General features: G+C 37.5%; 1 protein-coding gene and 1 non-coding gene across 2 annotated transcripts in view; one reads left to right on the top strand and one right to left on the bottom strand.

Annotated features, from left to right (window-relative positions):
- EBAG9 (estrogen receptor binding site associated antigen 9) overlaps positions 1-13,719 on the bottom strand; it is a 32,356-nt gene extending 18,637 nt beyond the window's left edge. The window contains 4 exon segments of the mRNA XM_068525509.1: positions 686-764; positions 3,752-3,849; positions 13,526-13,684; positions 13,687-13,719. Of these exon segments, the coding sequence (XP_068381610.1) occupies positions 686-764; positions 3,752-3,849; positions 13,526-13,684; positions 13,687-13,719 (369 nt within the window).
- On the top strand, positions 7,075-7,181 carry LOC137751645 (U6 spliceosomal RNA). The gene has a single exon (XR_011070895.1). It is a non-coding gene; the product is annotated as a U6 spliceosomal RNA (small nuclear RNA).
- Positions 13,720-21,495: the final 7,776 nt, after the last annotated feature.

Below are 21,495 nucleotides of genomic sequence, written 5' to 3'. Positions count from 1 at the left end.
TTCTAAAACATTGGTTATTCAAACTTTTTTGAACAATGGGAAAATACAAATTTTATACCACATACCAAAACTAGATGAAAAGTTTAAAAGAAATATTCTGTGAGTTAGACATTCTGTTCTACCCATTAAAAACAAACAAACAACAAAACAAAAGAAAACTTTTTTGCTTTAAAAATTGAACTGACAAAATTACAGCCCACAGAAGGAGACTTGGAACTTGCAATCTAACCTTAACCAGGTTTATTGCCTGATAAAATAATAAATAATAACATTCTTTATAGTATTTAAATAAGATAGAGTCCCAAACATAATATTCAACATATCCATGAAGTAACCTGCAAATGAACAATGAAGAAATCTCAACTTGAATGGAAAAAGTCAATCAACAGACACAAACCCCAAGATGATATAAATGTTGGAATTATCTAAGACTTTAAAATAGTTATTATAAAAATGCTCTAATAAGCAATAGCAAACACTCTTAAAACCAATAAAAAAGAAAACCTCAGCAAAGAAACAGAAAATAAAGAACAAAATAAAAATTTTAGAATAAAAAAATTTAATAACAACAATAAAAATCCTGACCCTGACTACCAAATTAATTTCATGACATGCTAATGGTCGGCAATCCAGTTTGAAAAATATGGTTCTGGAACACTTATTCAACATTCAAAAAAAAATTTACCTGCTTAGGAACTGATGAATAATCAACTGTAGTTGGCAAAGTTATTTGGTCTCCACTTAATTTCCGTCCTCTGCCAGATCTAAAACAAAAATGAAATACTTTATTTCAAGAAACTACCAAAACAAGCATGGGTAAAAGCACTACGGACAGTAACTTAAGGCTTATAAGAGAAGGTCTTTTTCAATTTTTGAATTATTTATTTTAATAATTAACAATTGTTTGTTAAGATATGAAAAGAAAAGGCATATATCAAATATCTTTTAAATATTTTAAAAATACTGGACAGGATAACACAACGGCTTTTTGGCTTAGGATTCAGAATTATAGTCAAACTCAGGAGGAATATAAAGCCAAAAACAAAAACACAAACTGATTTCAAACCATGCTCCTAAGAGTACTGTGAATTCCGTAAGTGAAGCTCTCGGATACCTATGCTGTTTTAAACAGGGTGGCCTGGCTTTTGTTTTACATAGTTGGTTTCTCATTAAGATTACTATTAAACTATTAAGAGGTTTGAAAATCACTGGGTTGAACTATAAACTGTACCCAACAAGTTTTAAGGATTAGTGGGAAAAGTACTATATTAAAGAAGATACGCATTGTCACAGAGTTGTTAAAAGCATGGGCTATGGAATCTGTGTAAACCATGGTTTTCAATGTTACTTCTATTAATTATGAATCTAGTTAGAATTATCTATCATTCAGCCTGAGTATCCTCATCTGTAAAAGGCAGGTATTCAAACCTACCTCTGCAAGGTTGTTGTGAGGATTTAACTGACATTTAAAGTAGCTAGACACTAGACTGTGCCTGCTTTTTAGTAAGACATTAAAAAATGGTAGCTATTATAAATGGTTAGTCACTTGCTTCATTTCAAATAATCTATGAAGCATCTGCTTAGAACCAGTTGGTAAAGTCAGCTAAGTTTAGAAATCGTACTTTGTTTAAAGGATGAATAAAAAAGTAATACAGTCTACTACTAAATTTATGATGTAAACCTGGTATTTTAGACCACATGATCTAGGCTCTTTCTGACAAGAAAAGCTTATTCTAACAAAGGGTCAGTTTTCTTTAAAACTGAACATACAATCAATCCTAAACATATTTATGTTGACAAAAGAAGTTCATAGTGACAACAGAAATGTCCTTAATATTTTTAAATCAAATGCAGTATCTTATACTAAAAGTAATCTATATTCAACAAAAGTTTTAGAAAATAACAGATGCAAAGAGAAAAACACCTATAATTTATCACCACTGTTAACACAACTACTTCTTTTTAACCTCCAGCCTCCTGGCATTAATACCCATACTCATCCTGCTTTAACCTAGTTTTTTTCTGCCTATGCTACTTCTAACAATAAATTCAATGCCACTTAATCTTCAGAGTTTTAGTAGTCATAAAATGGCCATTTAGCTTGAGATTACATTTCCTAGCCTCCCTTGCAGCTAGGTGGCTAAGCTCTGGATAATAGGCTGTGAACAGAATTGTGTGTAACTTCTAAATCATATCCACTAAAAAAAAGAGCTGGTTGCCCTCCATTTCCTCTTTTATTCTATCCTACTCTTACTGTGTGGGTACTTTTTTCACAGTACTCCTAGGCCAAAAGAAATACCTAACAATTCCACTGATTAAGTAGTTGGGCCCGAACAATTCAATACTTATGTATGTCCTATCTGCTTAGTAGCCATTAGAAAAAAATACATATGAATTTAAAGAAAAAATAATATGTTGATTTCACTCTTTAATAACCACAATTACTTATTAATGGAATGTGTGTGCCTGTTGGATACTGCACAGCTTCTCAAGCCTTGGACTCACCCTTATTTTCTGTTCCATATTAATTTTGGTTTAGTACTTGCTTTTAATTACAACCTAGCTTTGCAAAGATAAGTCACCCAAAATACAAGTAAACAAAAACTTATCTCAAATATTCAAGAACATCATCAAAACATACTGCAGGATCTAATGTTGCAAATGTGAACTACCCTGAGCCAACAGTTTGTTTAGCGTTTAATAGACACCATCACATTCATTGTGTTTTGTTGGAAAATTTAAAGTATCCTACAGTACCCCGTGAGTGTAATGCAAGCCCTGAAGTACCTTGGCATACGGTTTAGGAACTACAGCTCTAGGGTCTGGTAGTATGATAAAATAGAAGGAATCTGAGTCTCTGAATGACTTACTGAAGCAGAAGGACTTATCTACCCTGGACTACCTGTACATTCTGGAATATTATTTAAGAGACAAAAAAAAAAATCTATTCTGTTTGGGGTTTCTCTGTTAAAAGTTTTTTTTTTTTTTTTTTTAACATAAAAATAACACTCATAATGTAGTATGTAAAGAAATACCTATGGGGGCTTCCCTGGTGGCACAGTGGTTAAGAATCTGCCTGCCAGTGCAGGGGACAGGGGTGTGAGCCCTGGTTCCGGAGGATCCCACATGCCGCAGAGCAACTAAGCCCGTGCGCCACAACTACTGAGCCTACACTCTAGAGCCTGCAAGCCATAACTACTGAAGCCCGCGCACCTAGAGCCCTTGCTCTGCAACGGGAGAGGCCACCGCAATGAGAGGCCCGCACACCACAAAGAAGGGTGGTCCCCGCTCGCCACAACTGGAGAAAGCCTGCACACAGCAACAAAGACCCAACGCAGTCAAAAATAAATAAAAAGAAAAAAACAAAAAAGAAAAAAAAAAGAAATACCTATGCCCAATTCCACCTAACCATCTTAAAACATCCTGATAATAAAACAATTGTGTACATAAAAACTTTCTGATGATTACAACAATGAAAGTTAGTTTATCTCTGAAATTCTATAGTACTAAGAATGTTATTTTAATGGAAGATGTAAGAATTTGAAAGAAAAGAACTGAACCTGTACTTTCTAGATCTGAAAAAATATATAAAAATCTGAAAAAATTATAAAAAATACTAGAGATTAATAAATGAATATTGTAATCAAGATATTTAGCTTAAATATAATATGTCCTGCCTTTTTGTAGTTATGACTGTATCTAAAATCAGCAAGAAGATAACCAGGTCAATTTGAACATAAAATTTCTTTACCTGCATATTAATCTCTTTAGGAATGACAATACTGTTGCTAGGCAGGTACAAACTTTAAATAACCGAAACTGTGTGATAGCCATGGTGGGAATCAAAACCTGTGGAAAAAAGCACAAAAATAAATGCATTAAGGTGATTTCATAAGCTATACTAGCGTTCTGAAGTCAACCTGAAAAATCCTACTGTGAACTGTAAAAATCAGACATATTTTTTACTTTCCTTTAGAAAGTACAAATATAACACAGTAAATTTAAAAATTAAAATGTAAATCATATTGACAAGAAAGTTTTGAATAGTTGGGAGGATAAAAAACCTTTTCAAACTATTCTCAGAATGGTGTTTTGAATTGTACTTAAATTATCTATTTACAATTTATTTATAATTTGTTTTCTATTAAAAAATGAAAAAATCAAAAAAGTATAAAACAGTATATACTGAGTCTTCTGTACCTTTTGAAATTTGAATCATATGAACATATTAATACTATTCAAAATATTTAAAACTTTTAACTTCTAGATAGATACATTTTATCATACCCATTTTGTAGATGAGGAAATTAAGAGAGGTCAAATAACTTATGGGCACATAGCTAATAAACTGGAAGTGAACTATAGAGATCATCTAGTCCAGTGGTTCATACATACTTCAAGAAATCATAACTGGGCCCACCCCTAGTAAATCAATTAAATCATATTCTCTGAGGGGTAAAGTCCAGTTATAGCTAATAAGCCAACAGAGAAGACAGAAAATACTCAATAGAAAAAGTAGCAGAAAACAAGGTAAAGGGGAACAAATACTAGACAGGACAACAAATAGCAAGAGGACAGAATTAAACCCAACTGGAGCAATAATCTCATTAAATGCAAACTTAAAGCCAGAGATTGTTAGATAGGATAAAAAAAGGAATTATATCATTACATGCTGCCTACAAAAAATGTACTTTAAGTATAAAAACACAAATAGGTTAAAAGCAAAAGGATGAGGAAAAAATATACCATTCTAACACTAATCGAAAGAAAGTTAAATTGACTATTTCAATGTCAGAGAGCAGATTTTTAGGGAAAATAATATTAGCAGGCATAAAAATGTTCATTTCATAATGATAAAGGGGTCAGTTAATCAAAAGTACTTAAGAACCCAAAACACATGTCCCTAATAACAAATTATGCCAATATCATAAAAGAGAGGTGACAATACTAGAGAGTCTGCAAATATGAAGAGGATATTGAGAAAGTATTATAACTTTATGCCTATATTTGACAAGATGAAATGGACAAGTTCCTTGAAAGAAACAAGTTATGAAAGCACAGCAAGAAAAAATAGATAACCTGAAAATCTCTGTATTTATTAAAGAAACTGAATTTGTAGTTAAAAATCCCCCAAGCCCAGATGGCTTCATGAGTGAATTCTATCAAATACTTAAGAAGTAATACCAATTCTACACACACTGCCAGAAAACTGAAGGAGACGGATTTTTTATCAACTCACTCTATGAGGCTACCGTTACACTGATACTAATCTAAACTAAAGACATTATCAGAAAAGAAAACTAGAGACCAAGTATCTTATGAACAGACACAAAACTCCTTAAAAACAACCAACTAGAAATAGAAGGGAACTTTCTCAACCTGACCAAGGACATCTGTGAAAAACCCATAGTAACATGAGACTTAATGGTGAAAAACTGGACACTTCCCACCTAAGATTATGAACAACATAAGCACATCTGCTTTTGTCACTTCTGCTCAAAACCGTAGCAGAGGTTCTGGCCAGTGCAATCAAGGAAGAAAAGGAAATAAAAGACATTCAGATTGGAAAGGAAGAAGTAAAACTGTATCTATAGTCTATGTAGAAAATTCAATGGAATCTATAATCAACTGTATTTTTATATGTTAGCAACAAATGATCACAAACTAAAATTTTTAAAAATTATAAGAGTACAGAAAATATAAAGTACTTAGGGACAAATCTAATGAAAGACTTATGTATTGGAAACTATAAAATATTGCTGAGAGAAATTAAAAGACCCTTATTAACTTAAAGATCTTTCATGGCTCAAAGACTTGATACTGTTAAGATATCAAATCTCCCTAAATTGAACTACAGATTCAGTGAAATCCCAATCAAAATCTCAGCAAGCTTTCTTCTCTAAAATTTGATAAGCTAATTCTTAAATTCATATAGAAACGTAAAGGACCTATAATGGTCAAAACAATGTTGAAAACAATCAAAGCAGAAGGGCTAATACTACCTGATTTCAAGATTCATTATAAAGCTACAGTAATCAAAATGATGTAGTACTGGAGTCAAGACTGATAAACAGATCAATGGAACAGAATGGAAGGTACAGAAATAGACCCACAAAATGTGAACAACTGAAATTTATGAACATGTGAAGGCCATTCAGTGGAGAAGGGACAGTCTTTCTGACTAACAGTGCTGGAAAAACTGGATACCCATATGCCAAAAAAAAGCCACCAAAACCCAAAAAACTGCAATCCATATTTCACACCATTTACAAAAAGTACTCAAAATGGACCACAGACGTAAATATAAAACCTAAAACTAGGACTTCCCTGGTGGCGCAGTGGTTAAGAATCTGCCTGCCAATGAAGGGGACGTGGGTTCGAGCCCTGGTCCGGGAAGCTCCCACATGCTGCAGAGCAACTTAAGCCCATGCACCACAACTACTGAGACTGTGCTCTAGAGCCCACAAGCCACAACTACAGAGCCCGTATGCCACAACTACTGAAGCCCACGCATCTAGAGCTTGTGCTCTGCAACAAGAGAAGCCACCACAATGAGAAGCTTGAGCACCGCAAGGAAGAGTAGCCCTCGCTTGCTGCACTTAGAGAAAGCCACAAGCAGCAATGAAGACCCAACACAGACAAAAAAAACAAAAACAAAAACTAAAACTACAAAACTTCTAGAAAAATAAAATTGGACAAAATCTTTGTGACCTGGGTTAGGCAAAGATTTTTTTAGATACGACACCAAAAGCACAATCCATAAAAAGAAATGGATAAACAGGGCTTCATCAAAATTTAAAACTTCTACAATTCAAAAACACTGTTAAGGGAATAAAAAGACAAGCCACAGACTGGAAGAAAATCTTTGCAAAGCATATATCTGATAAAGAACCTGTATCTGGAATACATAAGAACCTCTCAAAACTCAGTAAGAAAACAACTTAATTTTTAAAAAATGGGCAAAAGGTGTGAATAGACACTTCACCAAAGAAGATATACAACGGTAAATAAGTACATTGAAATAATGGTCAACATCATTAATCATCAGAGAAATGTAAATTAAAACAACACTTAGTGCTCGCTTTGGCAGCACATATACTAAAATTGGAACGATACAGAGAAGATTAGCATGGTCCCCGCACAAGGATGACACGCAAGTTCGTGAAGCATTCCATTTTTTTTTCACTTTGTTATACAGCAGAAACTAACACAACATTGTAAAACAATTATACTCCAATAAAGATGTTAAAAAAACAAAAACACTTAAAAACCATTACACACACGTTAAATGGCTCAAATTAAAACTACCAAGTACTGTCACGGACGAGAAGCAACCATAACTCTCATACACTGGCAGTGGGAAGGTAAAATGATACAGCCATTTTGGAAAACAGCTGGCAGTTTCTTACAAAGTTAAACCAACATGTAGCATATGACCCAACCATTCTACTCTTAGGAATTTACCCAAGATAAATGAAACCATACACCCATTCAAAAACGTGTTATTTTTGAACAGCAGCTTTATTTTTAATAGCTCCAAACTGGAAACAACCCAAATGTACATCAACAGGTGAATGGATAAACAAATTGTGGTATAAACATATAATAGAACACTACTCAACAATAAAAAAGAATGAACTACTATTGCAAGCAATAGCATGGATATATCTCAAAATAATTATGCTGAATGAAAGAAGCCAGACAAAAAAAGAATATATACTATATGATCCCATTTATTAAAAAAAAACAACTCTAGAAAATACAAACAAATCTCTAGTGACAGAAAATAGATCAGTGGTGCCTTGAGATGGGGCAGGAAGGGGTGGGAGGGATGGAGTACAAAGGAGCATGAGTAAACACTTTTGGAGGTACTGGATATACTTACTATTTTGATTGTGGTTATGGTTTCACAGGAGTGTATATATTAATCAAAACTGATAAAATTTTACATTTAAAAAATGTGCAGTTCATTTTGTGTCAACTGTAGCTCAAAAATCTAGTAAAAACGATCTAATAAGACATTAAAAAAAAAGTATTATGTCACGAGTTTTCAGATTCTGATTAGAATCTTAAAAGAAGTCATTTATACCATTATTTTATATTGATTATCTGTAACTATGGAGAGCCAATTTTCAGTAGGAAACTAAGTCAGTTAGTGACAAGAAACATATTACAGAATTTCTCTAGGAATGGAACTCTGATTTCACAGCAGCATTTCAACATACCATAATAGCTAACTCTTACTCTAATACAAGCTTTCTTAGTGCTTTACATGTAAGAACTCGTTTAACGCTCAGAACAACCCTATGAAGGACTGGAGGTAAGTACTATTTTATTCCTATTTTAGATAGGGAAACCAAGGCACAGAGTGGTTAAGTAAGCTGCCCGAAGACACAGAGCCGTTAAGTTACAAAAGTGGAATCTGAACCCAGGTCGTCTAATGATTGAGTCCTAAAAGATCACACTCACACTGCCTCCCTATGATTAAATCAAAAGATATGATTTATATAAAAGAAATGCTAAGGAACTGGGAACTAGTTAAAGCCGTGGCAACCACAGGATAAAAAAAATTCTCAAAAATGGCAAAACAGGTATTATTTTGCTAGCCTTTTAAACATGGTCATTATTTCCAAATATTTCTTTACACATTTTAGTCACCTATACCATATATGTACTACATATATTATCCTAACAATCACTAATTTAAATATTTCTTAAAATGAGTTTTGGCATAAGTTAGAGTTAAATATATTAAGTAACCATAAGTTTCCTCATTCAGAGACTCAAAATAAATACACAAGAGGTAAAAGGAAACTAAAATTTGTTAATTCATGAGAGATGGTTATTTTTCCAGTATAGAGGTAGAGTAGATCACGTGTTAAATCAAGTCACAAGAAATTACAGGTATGTACACGTAAACACACACACACACACACACACACACACACAGAGGAATGATGTTTCTGACAATGGAATTTTTATGTTTTAGCTTTTCCTTGCCTTTCATCTGTCAAAGGAGGAAAATTACTGAGTCAGCATTTAGAATCATGATTCTTATGTTGGGGTAATTTGAATATATCAATGTATCATCCAACTTCTTAGCTTTCTCAACCAGCAAACTTAAGATACACTGAAGTTAACTTTTCTGTTCAAGGTGAGGCACAAACTAATAACAAAGTCGCAACTAAAACTTATCCTACTCCTAGTCCATTAGTAAAAAGTTTCCAAGCAATCATTACAGTCGGTTAACACCAATATTAGGAGTAGAGTGATTCCATAAAACAAAAAAAGAAAACATAATTTAATATTTTTTTCCAAAATAAAAAACCAGTAATAAACAGTAAACAGTATATTTGGACTTCAGTTCTCTACATATTTACTTAAAAGGGAATAAAATGTAACTTAAGTAATAATGATCATGGAGCCAAATGAAAAGGATAGCTGTATGTTCCATCTACGCAAACCTGAGATGCTTTTATTTTAAAATTATCTTATATGGGTATAAGCAATGAAATTTAAAATATAACATAAATATTTAAATCTCCCTGGATAAATATACCATCACTGTACTAATATGCTATTTTAAAAAGTATTTCATGTGGATTAAAGGAGAGAGCACTGCTTTGTTTTCAATTACTAGATATGAGCAATAACCTCCTAAAGTCTTGAAAAGAGCATGTAATAATTTTCTCAACTAGTAAGATATTACACTGACTGGTTAAAAATTACATAATAAAAGATGGTGTTCACCTCTGATTGGGGGGATGGTATAGAAGCATGAGGGAACTAAGGTCTATATCTCAATTTGAGTGGTGGCAACACCAGTTTATTTTACTGTATACACTGCTTGTGTACTATACCTTAATATGAAAGTTCAAAACAAAGCAAAACAAAAATAATAAAAGTGAAACAAAATCAGAAAGCAAGGAAAATGCAGTTAACTCTTGCAGTACCTGATCCTAAACTGCTCTGTCGAGCCACTATTGCCAATCCCTTCTAAAGAAAGGCAAAACACTTTCTACTTCTAGGGTTAGAAGGGTGTAAAGGGCAAGTAGACTCTTTTCAGTAAGAAGAGTTCCAAAATGCTCCCTTAGCAATGCTCATGCATTTTGTACATGTGCAGGTTGTATCGCCATATGCGTTGAATGATTTTCTGAATGCCTATGCCTGGAGTTGGCCTACTGAGAGGATGAAAAGAATGTGACTCTAAAAGAAACTGAATGAAGAAAATATTAAGAATTTCACTGTTCAAGTAACTAAAATACTTCTGTCAAAAACATCCCCAAACAGTAATTTAACAGGATTCAAAAAATGCAACACCTTTGACTCCTTTCTCTTATCCCCTTACATGCAAACTGCCAAAAAGACCTAATTCCATTTCCTAATACTACCCATATTCTTCCCTATTTCCACTGCAATCTCCCTAGCATAAGCCTTTATTACTTCTTGCTGAACTACTGCAAAGTCTTTTTAATTGCAGTATTTCTCTTACTGCACCTGTATTTTCTATTTTGTACCATAGTTATTTCTATATACTGTATTCATCCTGTACAATCCTTCCCGTGAGGATCTTATTCATCTGTTACCTCCAGTTACTATTTGCAAAATAAGACGTGAAAGAAAGGTTTGATTGCTTCATTATGAGCAGAATGATCTGAACAATTAAGATGACGAATAAAAGCTTCATTTTAAAGCTAATTTGTCAAGAATAAAACTCTCAACCAAAAGAAAGCAAACTTCCCTAAATGAAGATTTAGCCTAAATTTTCAGAAAAATTATAAACAAAAAAAGAGAGCTAGAAAAGAGACCGAAGAGCATGTGGCACTAGGGAGAAAAGGGGAAAGAGTTGAGGAGATACTCTATCAGGATGTTTTGAAGGGAGAAGACATTTAATATTTAAGGACTGGGGAAAAGAGTAGGTCTCAGGATTTACATGAATGAAGAGTTGAGAATAAGTTTCATATAAAGGCTTGGTAACAATGGTCATCGCCCTGCCACAAATACTGCTATGTGTCATTGTTCAATAAGTATTTGTCAACTTGAATGACTTTAATGGTAACTAGAAATAAAATTTAAAGTTTTGTTCCAACAGTAAATCAGAAAGTGGGACTATTATTGACACCAGAATAGAATTCTCTCCCTAGCAATTAAGAATATCTTCATTCTGTGGAAAAGTTGCTTTTGTGATTAATAAAAGAGAAAAACTAATATTCACTGACTAGCTACCATGTGCCAAGCACTACTTAAGTATTATCTCACCATAAAACCATCTTATTAGATATTATTGTTCTCTTTTCATAGAATTGAAGCAGAGAGTAAGCTCATGTTTCCATGTTCCCACACCCAATGATCTAGATTCAAATCTAGGTCTATTTAATTCAAAAGCCAAGAATACCTCACTAATAATAAACATTCTTAGTAATTCAGTGATGGTATTATAATTTCCGAGATAAATTTTCCAACCAATTGCACCTGAAATGGGGGAAAATGCAATCATGTTAACCATCAAGCAACACTTTTGATTTTATCAATTACACTGATTTGAAGGCAGGAATCAGTTCTTTGGGACCCATATTTACTTAATGTTCCAATCCATTTCAGTGTGTGTGTGTGTGTGTGCGTGTATCACACACACGTATATTTAGCACCTACTATGTAACAGATACTACCCCAGGTGATGGGAAACACTACTGACCCAGTACACAGAAACCCTGTGTACGCTGCTCAACTGTCACAAGCTAGTGACAATGCAAGGGACTAGGGAGGCAGGGCCCCATCAGTCTTGCTCAGTTGGTATTTCTAGGTCTTAGCCAACGCTAAGCACATTGTAGGTACTCAAATATTTGTTGAACGAAGGGAAATTATCATTCCTTGAGCACTCAGTATAGTTCTAGATAATGTACCTTCTATGGCCTCACTGGAATCCTAAAGACAAACAAAGGAGGTGAGTTTCACTATTCCCATTTAACAGATGAGGCTCAACTGCTAGTGAAGTTCACATTCACTCACCCAGAAGTTAAAGAGACTGACCCCAAAGCCCAGGCTCTTCCCACACCACATCCCATTTAAGAAACCTCTTCTTAAATTTTACACTCATTGCCTCAGTTGATTTTTGAAACGCTCTCTGGATCACCAATCTGCGAAGTACACATCTTAAGTTACTTGCATTTTTACTCTGTCGAAATACTTTCTAGAACTGAGAAATGCTAATATAATCTAACTTTAAAATTAAAGTTTCCTTAAAAATTACTACAAAAATACAAAAACTTGAGATGTAGCCGAAATAAGGTTCAGAACCATAAAGCAACCTACCCTCAGCGCTTTTGGACAAATGACATCTCTAGGAAATCAACAGGAATGACAGCTTGGCTGTGTCAAGTGAAAAAGATTCACCTACAATTTTAAAATAGAATGCTGCATTAGAAACTGAAAGATTAAATGTATCCTTCCTCCCTGTAATTCCATGTAAACTGCTGGCGAGATCTTTTCAGTAGAGTCACTATATCACAAATTGTTAAATAAGCCAAGCCAAAATCTATGTTGGTACACACTAAACAAGTCACTAATTGCTGTATTTCTAAAACTATATTTTTGAATTTTTTTAATACCAAAATTTGAAACACCATATAATCTAGTACAGTACAGAATATCCTCAAATTAAGTCTGTATATCTCTGAAGTAGGTTAAGGTATATCACAAGGCTCCAAAAATAAAACCACCTGACCTCACTTAAATTTGAAAAACCAAAGTTCGGTAGCGGTAAGAGAAGGGGAACTAGAAGTAGAACGTGAGAGCGGGGGAACACTGGACCATCTAAGGCAACTCAAAGTCAGGCCCTCAAATACCACTGAGGCTCTTACAAAGGCAAAGTAAAGTCTCCTGAAAGGCTCAAAAGGAACGAGTTTCATAACTAAAATGTTTTAACTTCAGTTAATTTCAATTTCACTTGAAATTGATTAAAAAAAAAATCATACCCACTGTACAGATGCGAAAAACAACAGGAGCGTTTTCAGGTTGCACAATCCGACGCCATATGTACGGCGTTTGGTGAAAACGCTCTCAATTGCTCCAAGTGGGTGCCGAGTGCACTGGGATTTGGATTTTAGAAAAATCTGCTTGGGAAGGAGCAAGGCCTGTAGAGGAAGGGCAGGAAGAACGGGCAAATTTCCCTGTGGGGGGCGGATCTGGGGACTCGGGAATTCCGGTTGGAGCCCCGCAGCACGGTCTCCCACGCGTGAGCCCGCATGGTGAGGGCTGCACGCCCGGGGCCCGCTCCGGGTCGCGGTTCCCTCACCCCAGAGGTCACCCTGACCCGGAAACAGTACCGTAGAGTGGCAGTCGGCCTCGGTGGGGGGAAACCGGGTGGAGGGGCGAAAAGGAAGGTGGGAGGGCGGGAAGTGCGGGGCAGAGACGAGGGCTAACTGGGGAAGGGCAGAGGACACCCCCCCGCCAAGACCCGGGTCCGGATCGGGATGGGGGTGGGGGAGGGAAGCCCCTCGAGGGCGCGCGAACCGCACACACTCACCTGCCCCTCCCCCTCCCCGCCCGCCCGGCGGAGGCTCCGAGCTGCCGCGGGCTGCGCGCGCACACAAGGCGCGCGCACGCGCGCTGCCGGTCGCTTCCTCGAGCTTGCGCTCCGCCGGTTCAGTCCCAGCCCCGCTCATTCAAAGCCGGGCGCGCGCTCCGTCTAAGCCGCCGCTGCCGCCGCGCAGCTGCCATATTCGCCCCCTCGTCGAGAAACCCTCCCCCAGTCCCACCTCCTGCCTCTCCTTAGCCCGCGAAGGCGGCTCTCAGTAGTCCCGAACTCTTGTTTCCGCACCCCGCCCCAGGTCCTGTCTGGCCCAATAGGCGAGAGGCTGCGGGTCTGGCGTCGGGGCTGAGAGCCAATGAGCGTTGGGGGGCGGGGTGAGCGGCGGAGGCCGGCGTGGCAGCTACCGGGGCTTGGTCAGGAGTAGGATTTTTGTGAACGTTGCTGGCTATACAGGCTGATTTTTTTCGGAGTGCCTGGGCTCGTCCCGTGTTGCTCTAGTTTCTACACACAGTGCCTCCGCTCCAACCATGCCCCCTTTCCTTAAACCCACAGAATCCCCATACCAGATGAGACCAAGAGAAATACGCGTTTCGATTGCAAAAAATGAGGGAGTCGTAGCTGTCTCAAGATGATGGATCTGGCCAGATCTCAATCATTCCACAACTATAGGGGTGCGAAGCGCTGAGTTTAATTCAGAATTTAGGCTCCTGCTAGTAATTTTTGATTGAATTTCCTATAACTGGAAGTTAAAAAGTGGCACTTCACCGTGTCCCTGCATTTGTTCCTGGCTTGCTTACCGAGCTAGCCACTCTTCCAAATTAAGGTGTTCTTTTTCTATGGTTCTCTCTTTGAAGCCTGATTGTTTTTTGTTTCTTTTCATCCTGTATGCCATTAAAAGGCTAGGATCCTTTGCTATTGTGGGTAAGGGGCCCTCAGAAAAGTATCTGCTCCACTGTTGTAAAGTGACTGGTGAGGGAGGTTAGAAGTTTATATAGTCAAAGACTGAAAGCTGTTCATGCAAATTGTTCCTCAACCAGCCTTTTTTTTTTTTTTTTTCACCTCTTTTTTGGCTACAACTACCTTTGTTCTGTCACCCTGACCAGCACTTACCTACCCACTTAACTTTCCAGTACCTCCACCCCCTCCACCCCACCCCAGTCTATACCACATTTCTATTAATAATTTAACTTGTTTATCCTCAGGAGGGGAAGAAAAAGAATGTTTATTACTTTGCTCTGGAATTATTCTGTGTAACCTTGGATAAGTTATTATATCCCTAAACTTCAGTTTCCTCATCAGTAAAATGGCCATAATAGTGCCTACTTCATGGCCAATGCTTACAAAGCTCTTAGGGCAGAGCCTGGTGCATAGAAAGCATTCTTAAACAAGAGCTGTTACTGCCTGCTACTACTACTATATTACTACTAAATCATTCCCAGTAACTACAGCTCCCTAAGTCCACTTGACCCTCCACAGTCCCTTAAATACCTGTTCTAGCCCTTAAACTCTTCAAATGCCTAAATTCCAATAATTCAAAATTTCTAGAATTTTTTTTTGATTCCCAAAATCAAAAATCCAGGCTAGTTTACATCTTGATATGAACATGTTTTCAAAATGCTTTTCCTTAGTGATGAGTATCTTTGCTTCAAGTTATTTATTATATCCCTATGGTTTTTTCTTCCTTTTTTTTTTTTATTATTCCTCAGTTTTCTTTATAAAATTTTCCGTTTGCAAATGAAACAAAACAAAAGGTACATATTTTTCTAGAAACAAATAGTGAATACTTGTTTTCCAGCACAACAACAAAACAAACAGAAAGCTTACTAAAGACTGCAAACTTAAAATTTACTTTAAAAATACCTATAAAAGAATATTTAAAAATCATCTTTAGTTGTTGAGTAGTAATCCCATAATTGGGGATCATAAGTGCCAATAATTTGGGGTCTTGCTTGGGGACCACTCTTGGCAGTGTGCAATTTGAAGTCCTGTTCTCTGCCCAAGGCTTGGGTGGAGTGGGGAGGAGGACCACCAAATGTCAAGCGGGAGGAGCATAAGGGATAGAACCTGATATATGAAATATTTCTTTTTGGATTGCCTCTTTTTCATGGGGTACAGTTAATTATACCTGCTCTGTGTCAGGACCATTCTGCCCACTTTAAGTCTTCTGATTTGCCTGCCCAATCCCCAATCACCAGCTTGATTTTTTTCATTCTATCAGCTTCCAACATACCACTTACTCTCCCAGTTCAAAGCCTGGATAGGCTTCCTTGTTCCGAATTCTCCAGCTGGCTCTGAGTAGTGTCTTATCAACTGACCTCCCATCCCTGCCTGGGAGGTAGGGCAGACCTTGCAAACACAGCCCAGGGCTTCCAGATCTTCCCCAACTCAGTTCCCTGGCTTTTCACTAAAGGGATGGTTTTTTCCTTAAGCACAATCTTAGACCTGCTGTTCTGACTTGGACATTAATGGCTTTTTATTGATGAGCAGCTGTTCACGGTTGAATACGGATCATAAAGTCACATTCATTTCTTGATCAAGCAAAACAAAGCCTTGTAGCTTATAGAGTGACAGTTTTGAATGGATACATTTGAAAGCAAAGGATTATCTGGTGATAATTTTAATGGATTGATTTATTGATCTTTCTCTTCTAGAGAATTTTGCTTGCTTTCAAAATAGTACATTTTAATATTATGGAAAACCATAATTTATTTCTTAATATCCATAATCACCATTTAATAGTTAGGATCAATTGCTTAATAGAGAAACCAAAAACCCTGAAGCAGCTTTTTAATTTCTTTTCTATTAAAAGAAAATTAACATTCTGTGAAGCATTTAAATAAATATGTTTCATCATTATTTCTATAGCATATCTTTTTTTTTTTTTTAAATAAATTTATTTATTTATTTTTGGCTCTGTTGGGTCTTCGTTTCTGTGCGAGGGCTTTCTCTAGTTGTGGCAAGCGGGGGCCGCTCTTCATCGCGGTGCGCAGGCCTCTCACTATCGCGGCCTCTCTTGTTGCGGTGCACAGGCTCCAGACGCGCAGGCTCAGTAGTTGTAGCTCACGGGCCTAGTTGCTCCGCGGTATGTGGGATCTTCCCAGACCAGGGCGCGAACCCGTGTCCCCTGAATTGGCAGGCAGACTCTCAACCACTGCGCCACCAGGGAAGCCCCAGCATATCTTTAATTAGTAGTAATTTTTATTGCTAAATACAGGAAGACCCGAGGTTTAAGAATAACTAAGAGTTAACCAAGTCCCTTCAGAAGATGCCTCGATAGGAATGGAGAAAAATAATCCATGTCTTTTTTTAGAAATGGATTCATATGAAAAAATGGGGTGAACTCTTCATTATTATGTTTCAGTCGTGAGGTTCAGCAATGTAATACCTCTTGGCACTGTCCATATTGTTATTAGAGCTATAATATAATTCAGCTCTATTATGAGTTAAGTAGACTTGATCTGAGCGGGTCTGGCAATCTCATGCCATTTATTATTTCTAACAGTAAATACGTTGAGATTCATTCAACCAATATAACATAACAGTTTATAACATGACTTATCTTATATGTGAATTGAAAACTTAAAGCAACACTTAATCAACAATGAAAGCCTAATCCATTCAGCTACAGCATGATGGACATTGCGGCTTTGATCTTGAACACGTTTGAGCCTTTTCTCACCTGCAAAATCAGGCTAATAATTCCTGCCTTATGGATTTATTTGGCAAAGTAAGTGGCATAACGTACATGGAAATGTGTTGGAAACAAAGCAATAAAATCAATGAAAGCTCTTAGGCGTACAGGTTTATCCTCTTCAAGTCCCTGAATCTTCTTTTAGCTTACTACAAGGAATAGTGCTTCTAAGGAAAACAGAGGTGAATTTTGTGTCATCAGCAACCAGAAATAGACATATTTATTAGTAACACGTTAAAAAGGGGAAAAGAGGAAGGAACACTCAACTTTGAAGCTGCGCTCTGAGTTCACCCCCCACCTCCTTTGCCTCCTTTGCTTTAAAGATATAGGGTGAAAGAGCAGCTATTAGAACAAAAGCACCTACAATGCTACCCTTCCCTCTCCGTGCTTTTTCTCACTACTCACTGGATATTTTTCTCAAGATAGTATCTGTTGCCAAATTTTGTCCATTTTTTCTTCTCAGTGTCTGTTATTTTAGCACACCAGGATTATCATAATGATCTTTGATCCTCTAGTTCAGCTCAGTACGTCACCGCATGATTAATAGAAATATTTTTCAAGCACATACTTCTTCATGCTAATGCTCCTGTTCAAAATAGAGACTTGTTGTTGTCCATTAATGCAAATTCACTTAGGAGGATACGTGTCTCAATTGTTGCTTTTGGTTTTTTTTTTTTTGGCTGCGCAGTTTGTGGGATCTTAGTTCCCCGATCAGGGATCGATCCCGCGGCCCCTGCAGTGGAAGCGAGGAATCTTACCCACTGGGCCGCCAGGGAAGTCCCTTGAGTGTTGCTTTTTAATCTCTTAATTTCAAAGTGCTACTCTTGGATCCTTCTCTGACCACCTCTGGCCCTTTAAAATATTAGACATATCAGCAATTCTTGTTAAAGGCATTTGTCTGTATAAGATGTACATTTCATACAGTGAAAATTACTCACCTCCTCACAGTGCAATATGTATTTCTTGCTCTAATTTTTATTTGAAATTAAACCCTTTATAAGTGAGAATTAAATCCATATTATAATCATCCTAGAAGTTTTCAGTATAAAGAACTTATTTATTTTCTCTCTTCCTAGGGAGAATTTACATGTATAAAGGATCATCTGCTTAAATACATAACATTACTCTCAAGAAAAACCAAAGGAAAATATCTTGCCACATAGCCAGACACACTCATAAGTATCCTGCCCAAAAAGAATTATTTTTTTTCTGCTCATAGGCACAGAGCCCATTACCATGGCAATCGTAACTAGTGGTCTCTAACTGAGTGAATTTTATACACTGTTATTTGAAATGTTAAGGCAGTAAGTCAAGGTAAAGTGCAATTTCTGTTATATTTTGGTAGGATTTCTTTATCTCAAAAATCTCATAAAGGAAAAGTTTCATCATGCTGTCTATTCACTTGCTTAATTAAACAGTTTACTCAACACTTACCATGGGCACAGTGTGTGCTAAGCATGTTAGAGGAATCAGTAGAACACACAGCCCTTAACTGAAAGGGATTTCCCTAATAAAATCAGCTTGTCAAGGGTAAACAGAATTCCTGGAAGAACAGTTTTTCCTAAGGAGCTTTCTAATTTTAGCATGATCTGATCATAATAGCTAGAGTAGTGTATCAGAGCCTGCAACTAGTGTGGTAAGAGGTTCGTAGCTGGGCAGACTGCCCACAAGTATTCGAGTATCAGTACCTACTATAACCCTGACAGCAGGCCCCTTCTTTTTTGGTCTTACACATCGTGTCTGTAGCTACTCTCTGGGGAGGCAAAGTTGGCGGGGATAAATCTTTATGTTTCTTTCACTAGAGATTGCACACTTCTTGTCAGCTGGTGCCAACCTGAGGAAGCTGAAAATGCCCACTGATGAGAATGGAAGAAGGGTGTGATCCTCCAATGGTTTCTTTTTTTTTTTTTTTAATGTTTTTAAATTTATTTATTTATTTATTTATTTTTGGCTGTGTTGGGTCTTTGTTTCTGCGCGCAGGCTTTCTCTAGTTGCAGCGAGCCGGGGCTACTCATCGTTGCGGTGCACGGGCTTCTCATTGCGGTGGCTTCTCTTGTTGCAGAGCACAGGCTCTAGGCACGTGGGCTTCAGTAGTTGCAGCACGTGGGCTCAGTAGTTGTGGCTCGCAGGCTCTAGAGCACAGGCTCAGTAGTTGTGGCACATGGGCTTAGTTGCTCCACGGCATGTGGGATCTTCCCAGACCAGGGACCAAACCCGTGTCCCCTGCATTGGCAGGCAGATTCTTAACCACTGGGCCACCTGGGAAGTCCTCCTCCAATGGTTTCTGATGGGTTTCCCAAACCAAATGCACATGGATTCAGATCAAGGTTTAAGCATCTCTGTTTTGGAGGATACAGATAATAACTTCAAAAATGTATGAGCTGGGACTTGCCTGGTGGTGCAGTGGTTAAGAATCTGCCTGCCAATGCAGGGGACACGCGTTCGAGCCCTGGTCCGGGAAGATCCCACATGCCAAGGAGCAACTAAGCCCGTGCACCACAACTACTGAGCCTACGCTCTAGAGCCCGCGAGCCACAACTACTGAAGACCACACGCCTAGGGCCTGTGCTCCACAACAAGAGAAGCCACCGCAGTGAGAAGCCCACACACCACAATGAAGAGTAGCCCCTGCTCACCGCAACTAGAGAAAGCCCATGCACAGCAACCAAGACCCAACACAGCCAAAAATAAATAAATAAATAAAATTTTAAAAAAAACTATGAGCTATTTGAAACAATTTCCTTGCCCTGGCATTGTCTCTGCCCACCTTCCCCTGTAGGAAGGATGAATTCCCTATTCTCTTGATCCTTTCATGTTTTGCCACCTCAGGAATCTGATGAAACCAGGAGATATATCAGTTAGGATTAGGACTCTGGCCGAGTAGCAATGAAACCCTGAAAGAGCAAAGGCTGGTATGGTCAGGGGCCCAAACTCTTTTTAGCTGAGCTCTCTATACCCTCCCCAAAGGGGCTGGCATTTGTTTTCCTGGTGCAAGGAGACGTCTTGCTCCATTAGGCGGGAAAAACAGGAAAGGATGAAGAAGGGCAAAGGGATGCATAATAGCCATCTTTTAAGGAAAGTTCCTAGAATATGCCACAAGATTGTTTATAAAAACTCACTGTACACAAATTGGTCATTTCTCACTGCACTTACGGCTGAGAAAGTCTTTGCTCTTCATGGCCCTGTACCCAGCCAGTGATTCTAATAATTAACACTCACATTGTGTTCATTACATGCTAGGTACTGTTCTGGTACAATAAGGAGCCTAATGGTTTATGGGCCAGCGAATGACATAATATAGGCAACATTATGGTCATAACAATAACAGGAGTGGCTACCTTTTACTGAGAGCTTACCACCTGTTGGGCGCTGGGTTAGGTGCCTTATATATGATAATCGGTCCTCAAATACCACACTGCAAGGTAGATATTTCCCACATTTTATAGGTGAAGATACTGAAAATAAAGGAGACTAAGAACTTGCCTGAGGGCATAGAGGTGGTAAAATTTAAACTAGAATTTGAACAGGAATTTGGACCTAAATATGTTTTTCTAAAAACACTCTTCACAGTGAAACACTTTCTCCTGCTTGGGGAAAAGTGGGAGGCAATTAAATGTTGGAGCTGAGATCTGGAGTTAGATTTGTATCCCAGCTTTACCATTAAAAGCTCTGTGAACTGGGGCATTTAATCTTTTTAGGTATTGTTTCCTCATCTGGAAAAGGGGATAATATCTTCATAGCATAAATGTAAGGAAAGAGTCCACATAGAACACTCAGTGTAGTAAAGATGTGGTAAATCTTTAATTATTGTTATTGTTATTACTATTAGTAGTAGTACTAGTAGTATTTTAGCTAGCACTCTTCAGGATAAGACGGAGAAGAGGTAAAAGTTGGTAGACCACCTAGAAATCATTGCAATGATCAGAAGGTGATGCAGCTGAGAAAAGAGTAGAGACAATAGTACCAGATATAAATGTTTCACTTATTATCAGAAATACAGGAAGATATTCTTACTACCTCTTTATTCTGTTCCTTATATTGACCAAAATGGGAACATCATATTTACTTTATGAATCTTTCAGATCCTGGAGAAACAGTACTAACACACAAAGTATTTTTAAATGACTTGCTCAACAGCTAAATACCCACTTGTTACGTTTAGAAGTATTTTTAAAAATTTAAACACAAATTTCTAAGACAGGATTGTTCAGAGAAACATTATTTAAAAAAAAAAAGAAGTGGCCAGCTTGTGAATGAAGGCTAGGTGAAGCCA

Source organism: Eschrichtius robustus, chromosome 17, assembly GCF_028021215.1.
Source record: "Eschrichtius robustus isolate mEscRob2 chromosome 17, mEscRob2.pri, whole genome shotgun sequence".
NCBI lineage: Eukaryota > Metazoa > Chordata > Mammalia > Artiodactyla > Eschrichtiidae > Eschrichtius > Eschrichtius robustus.
The sequence above is the reverse complement of the archived record's forward strand: the minus strand, read 5'-3'. Positions and strand labels throughout refer to the sequence as shown.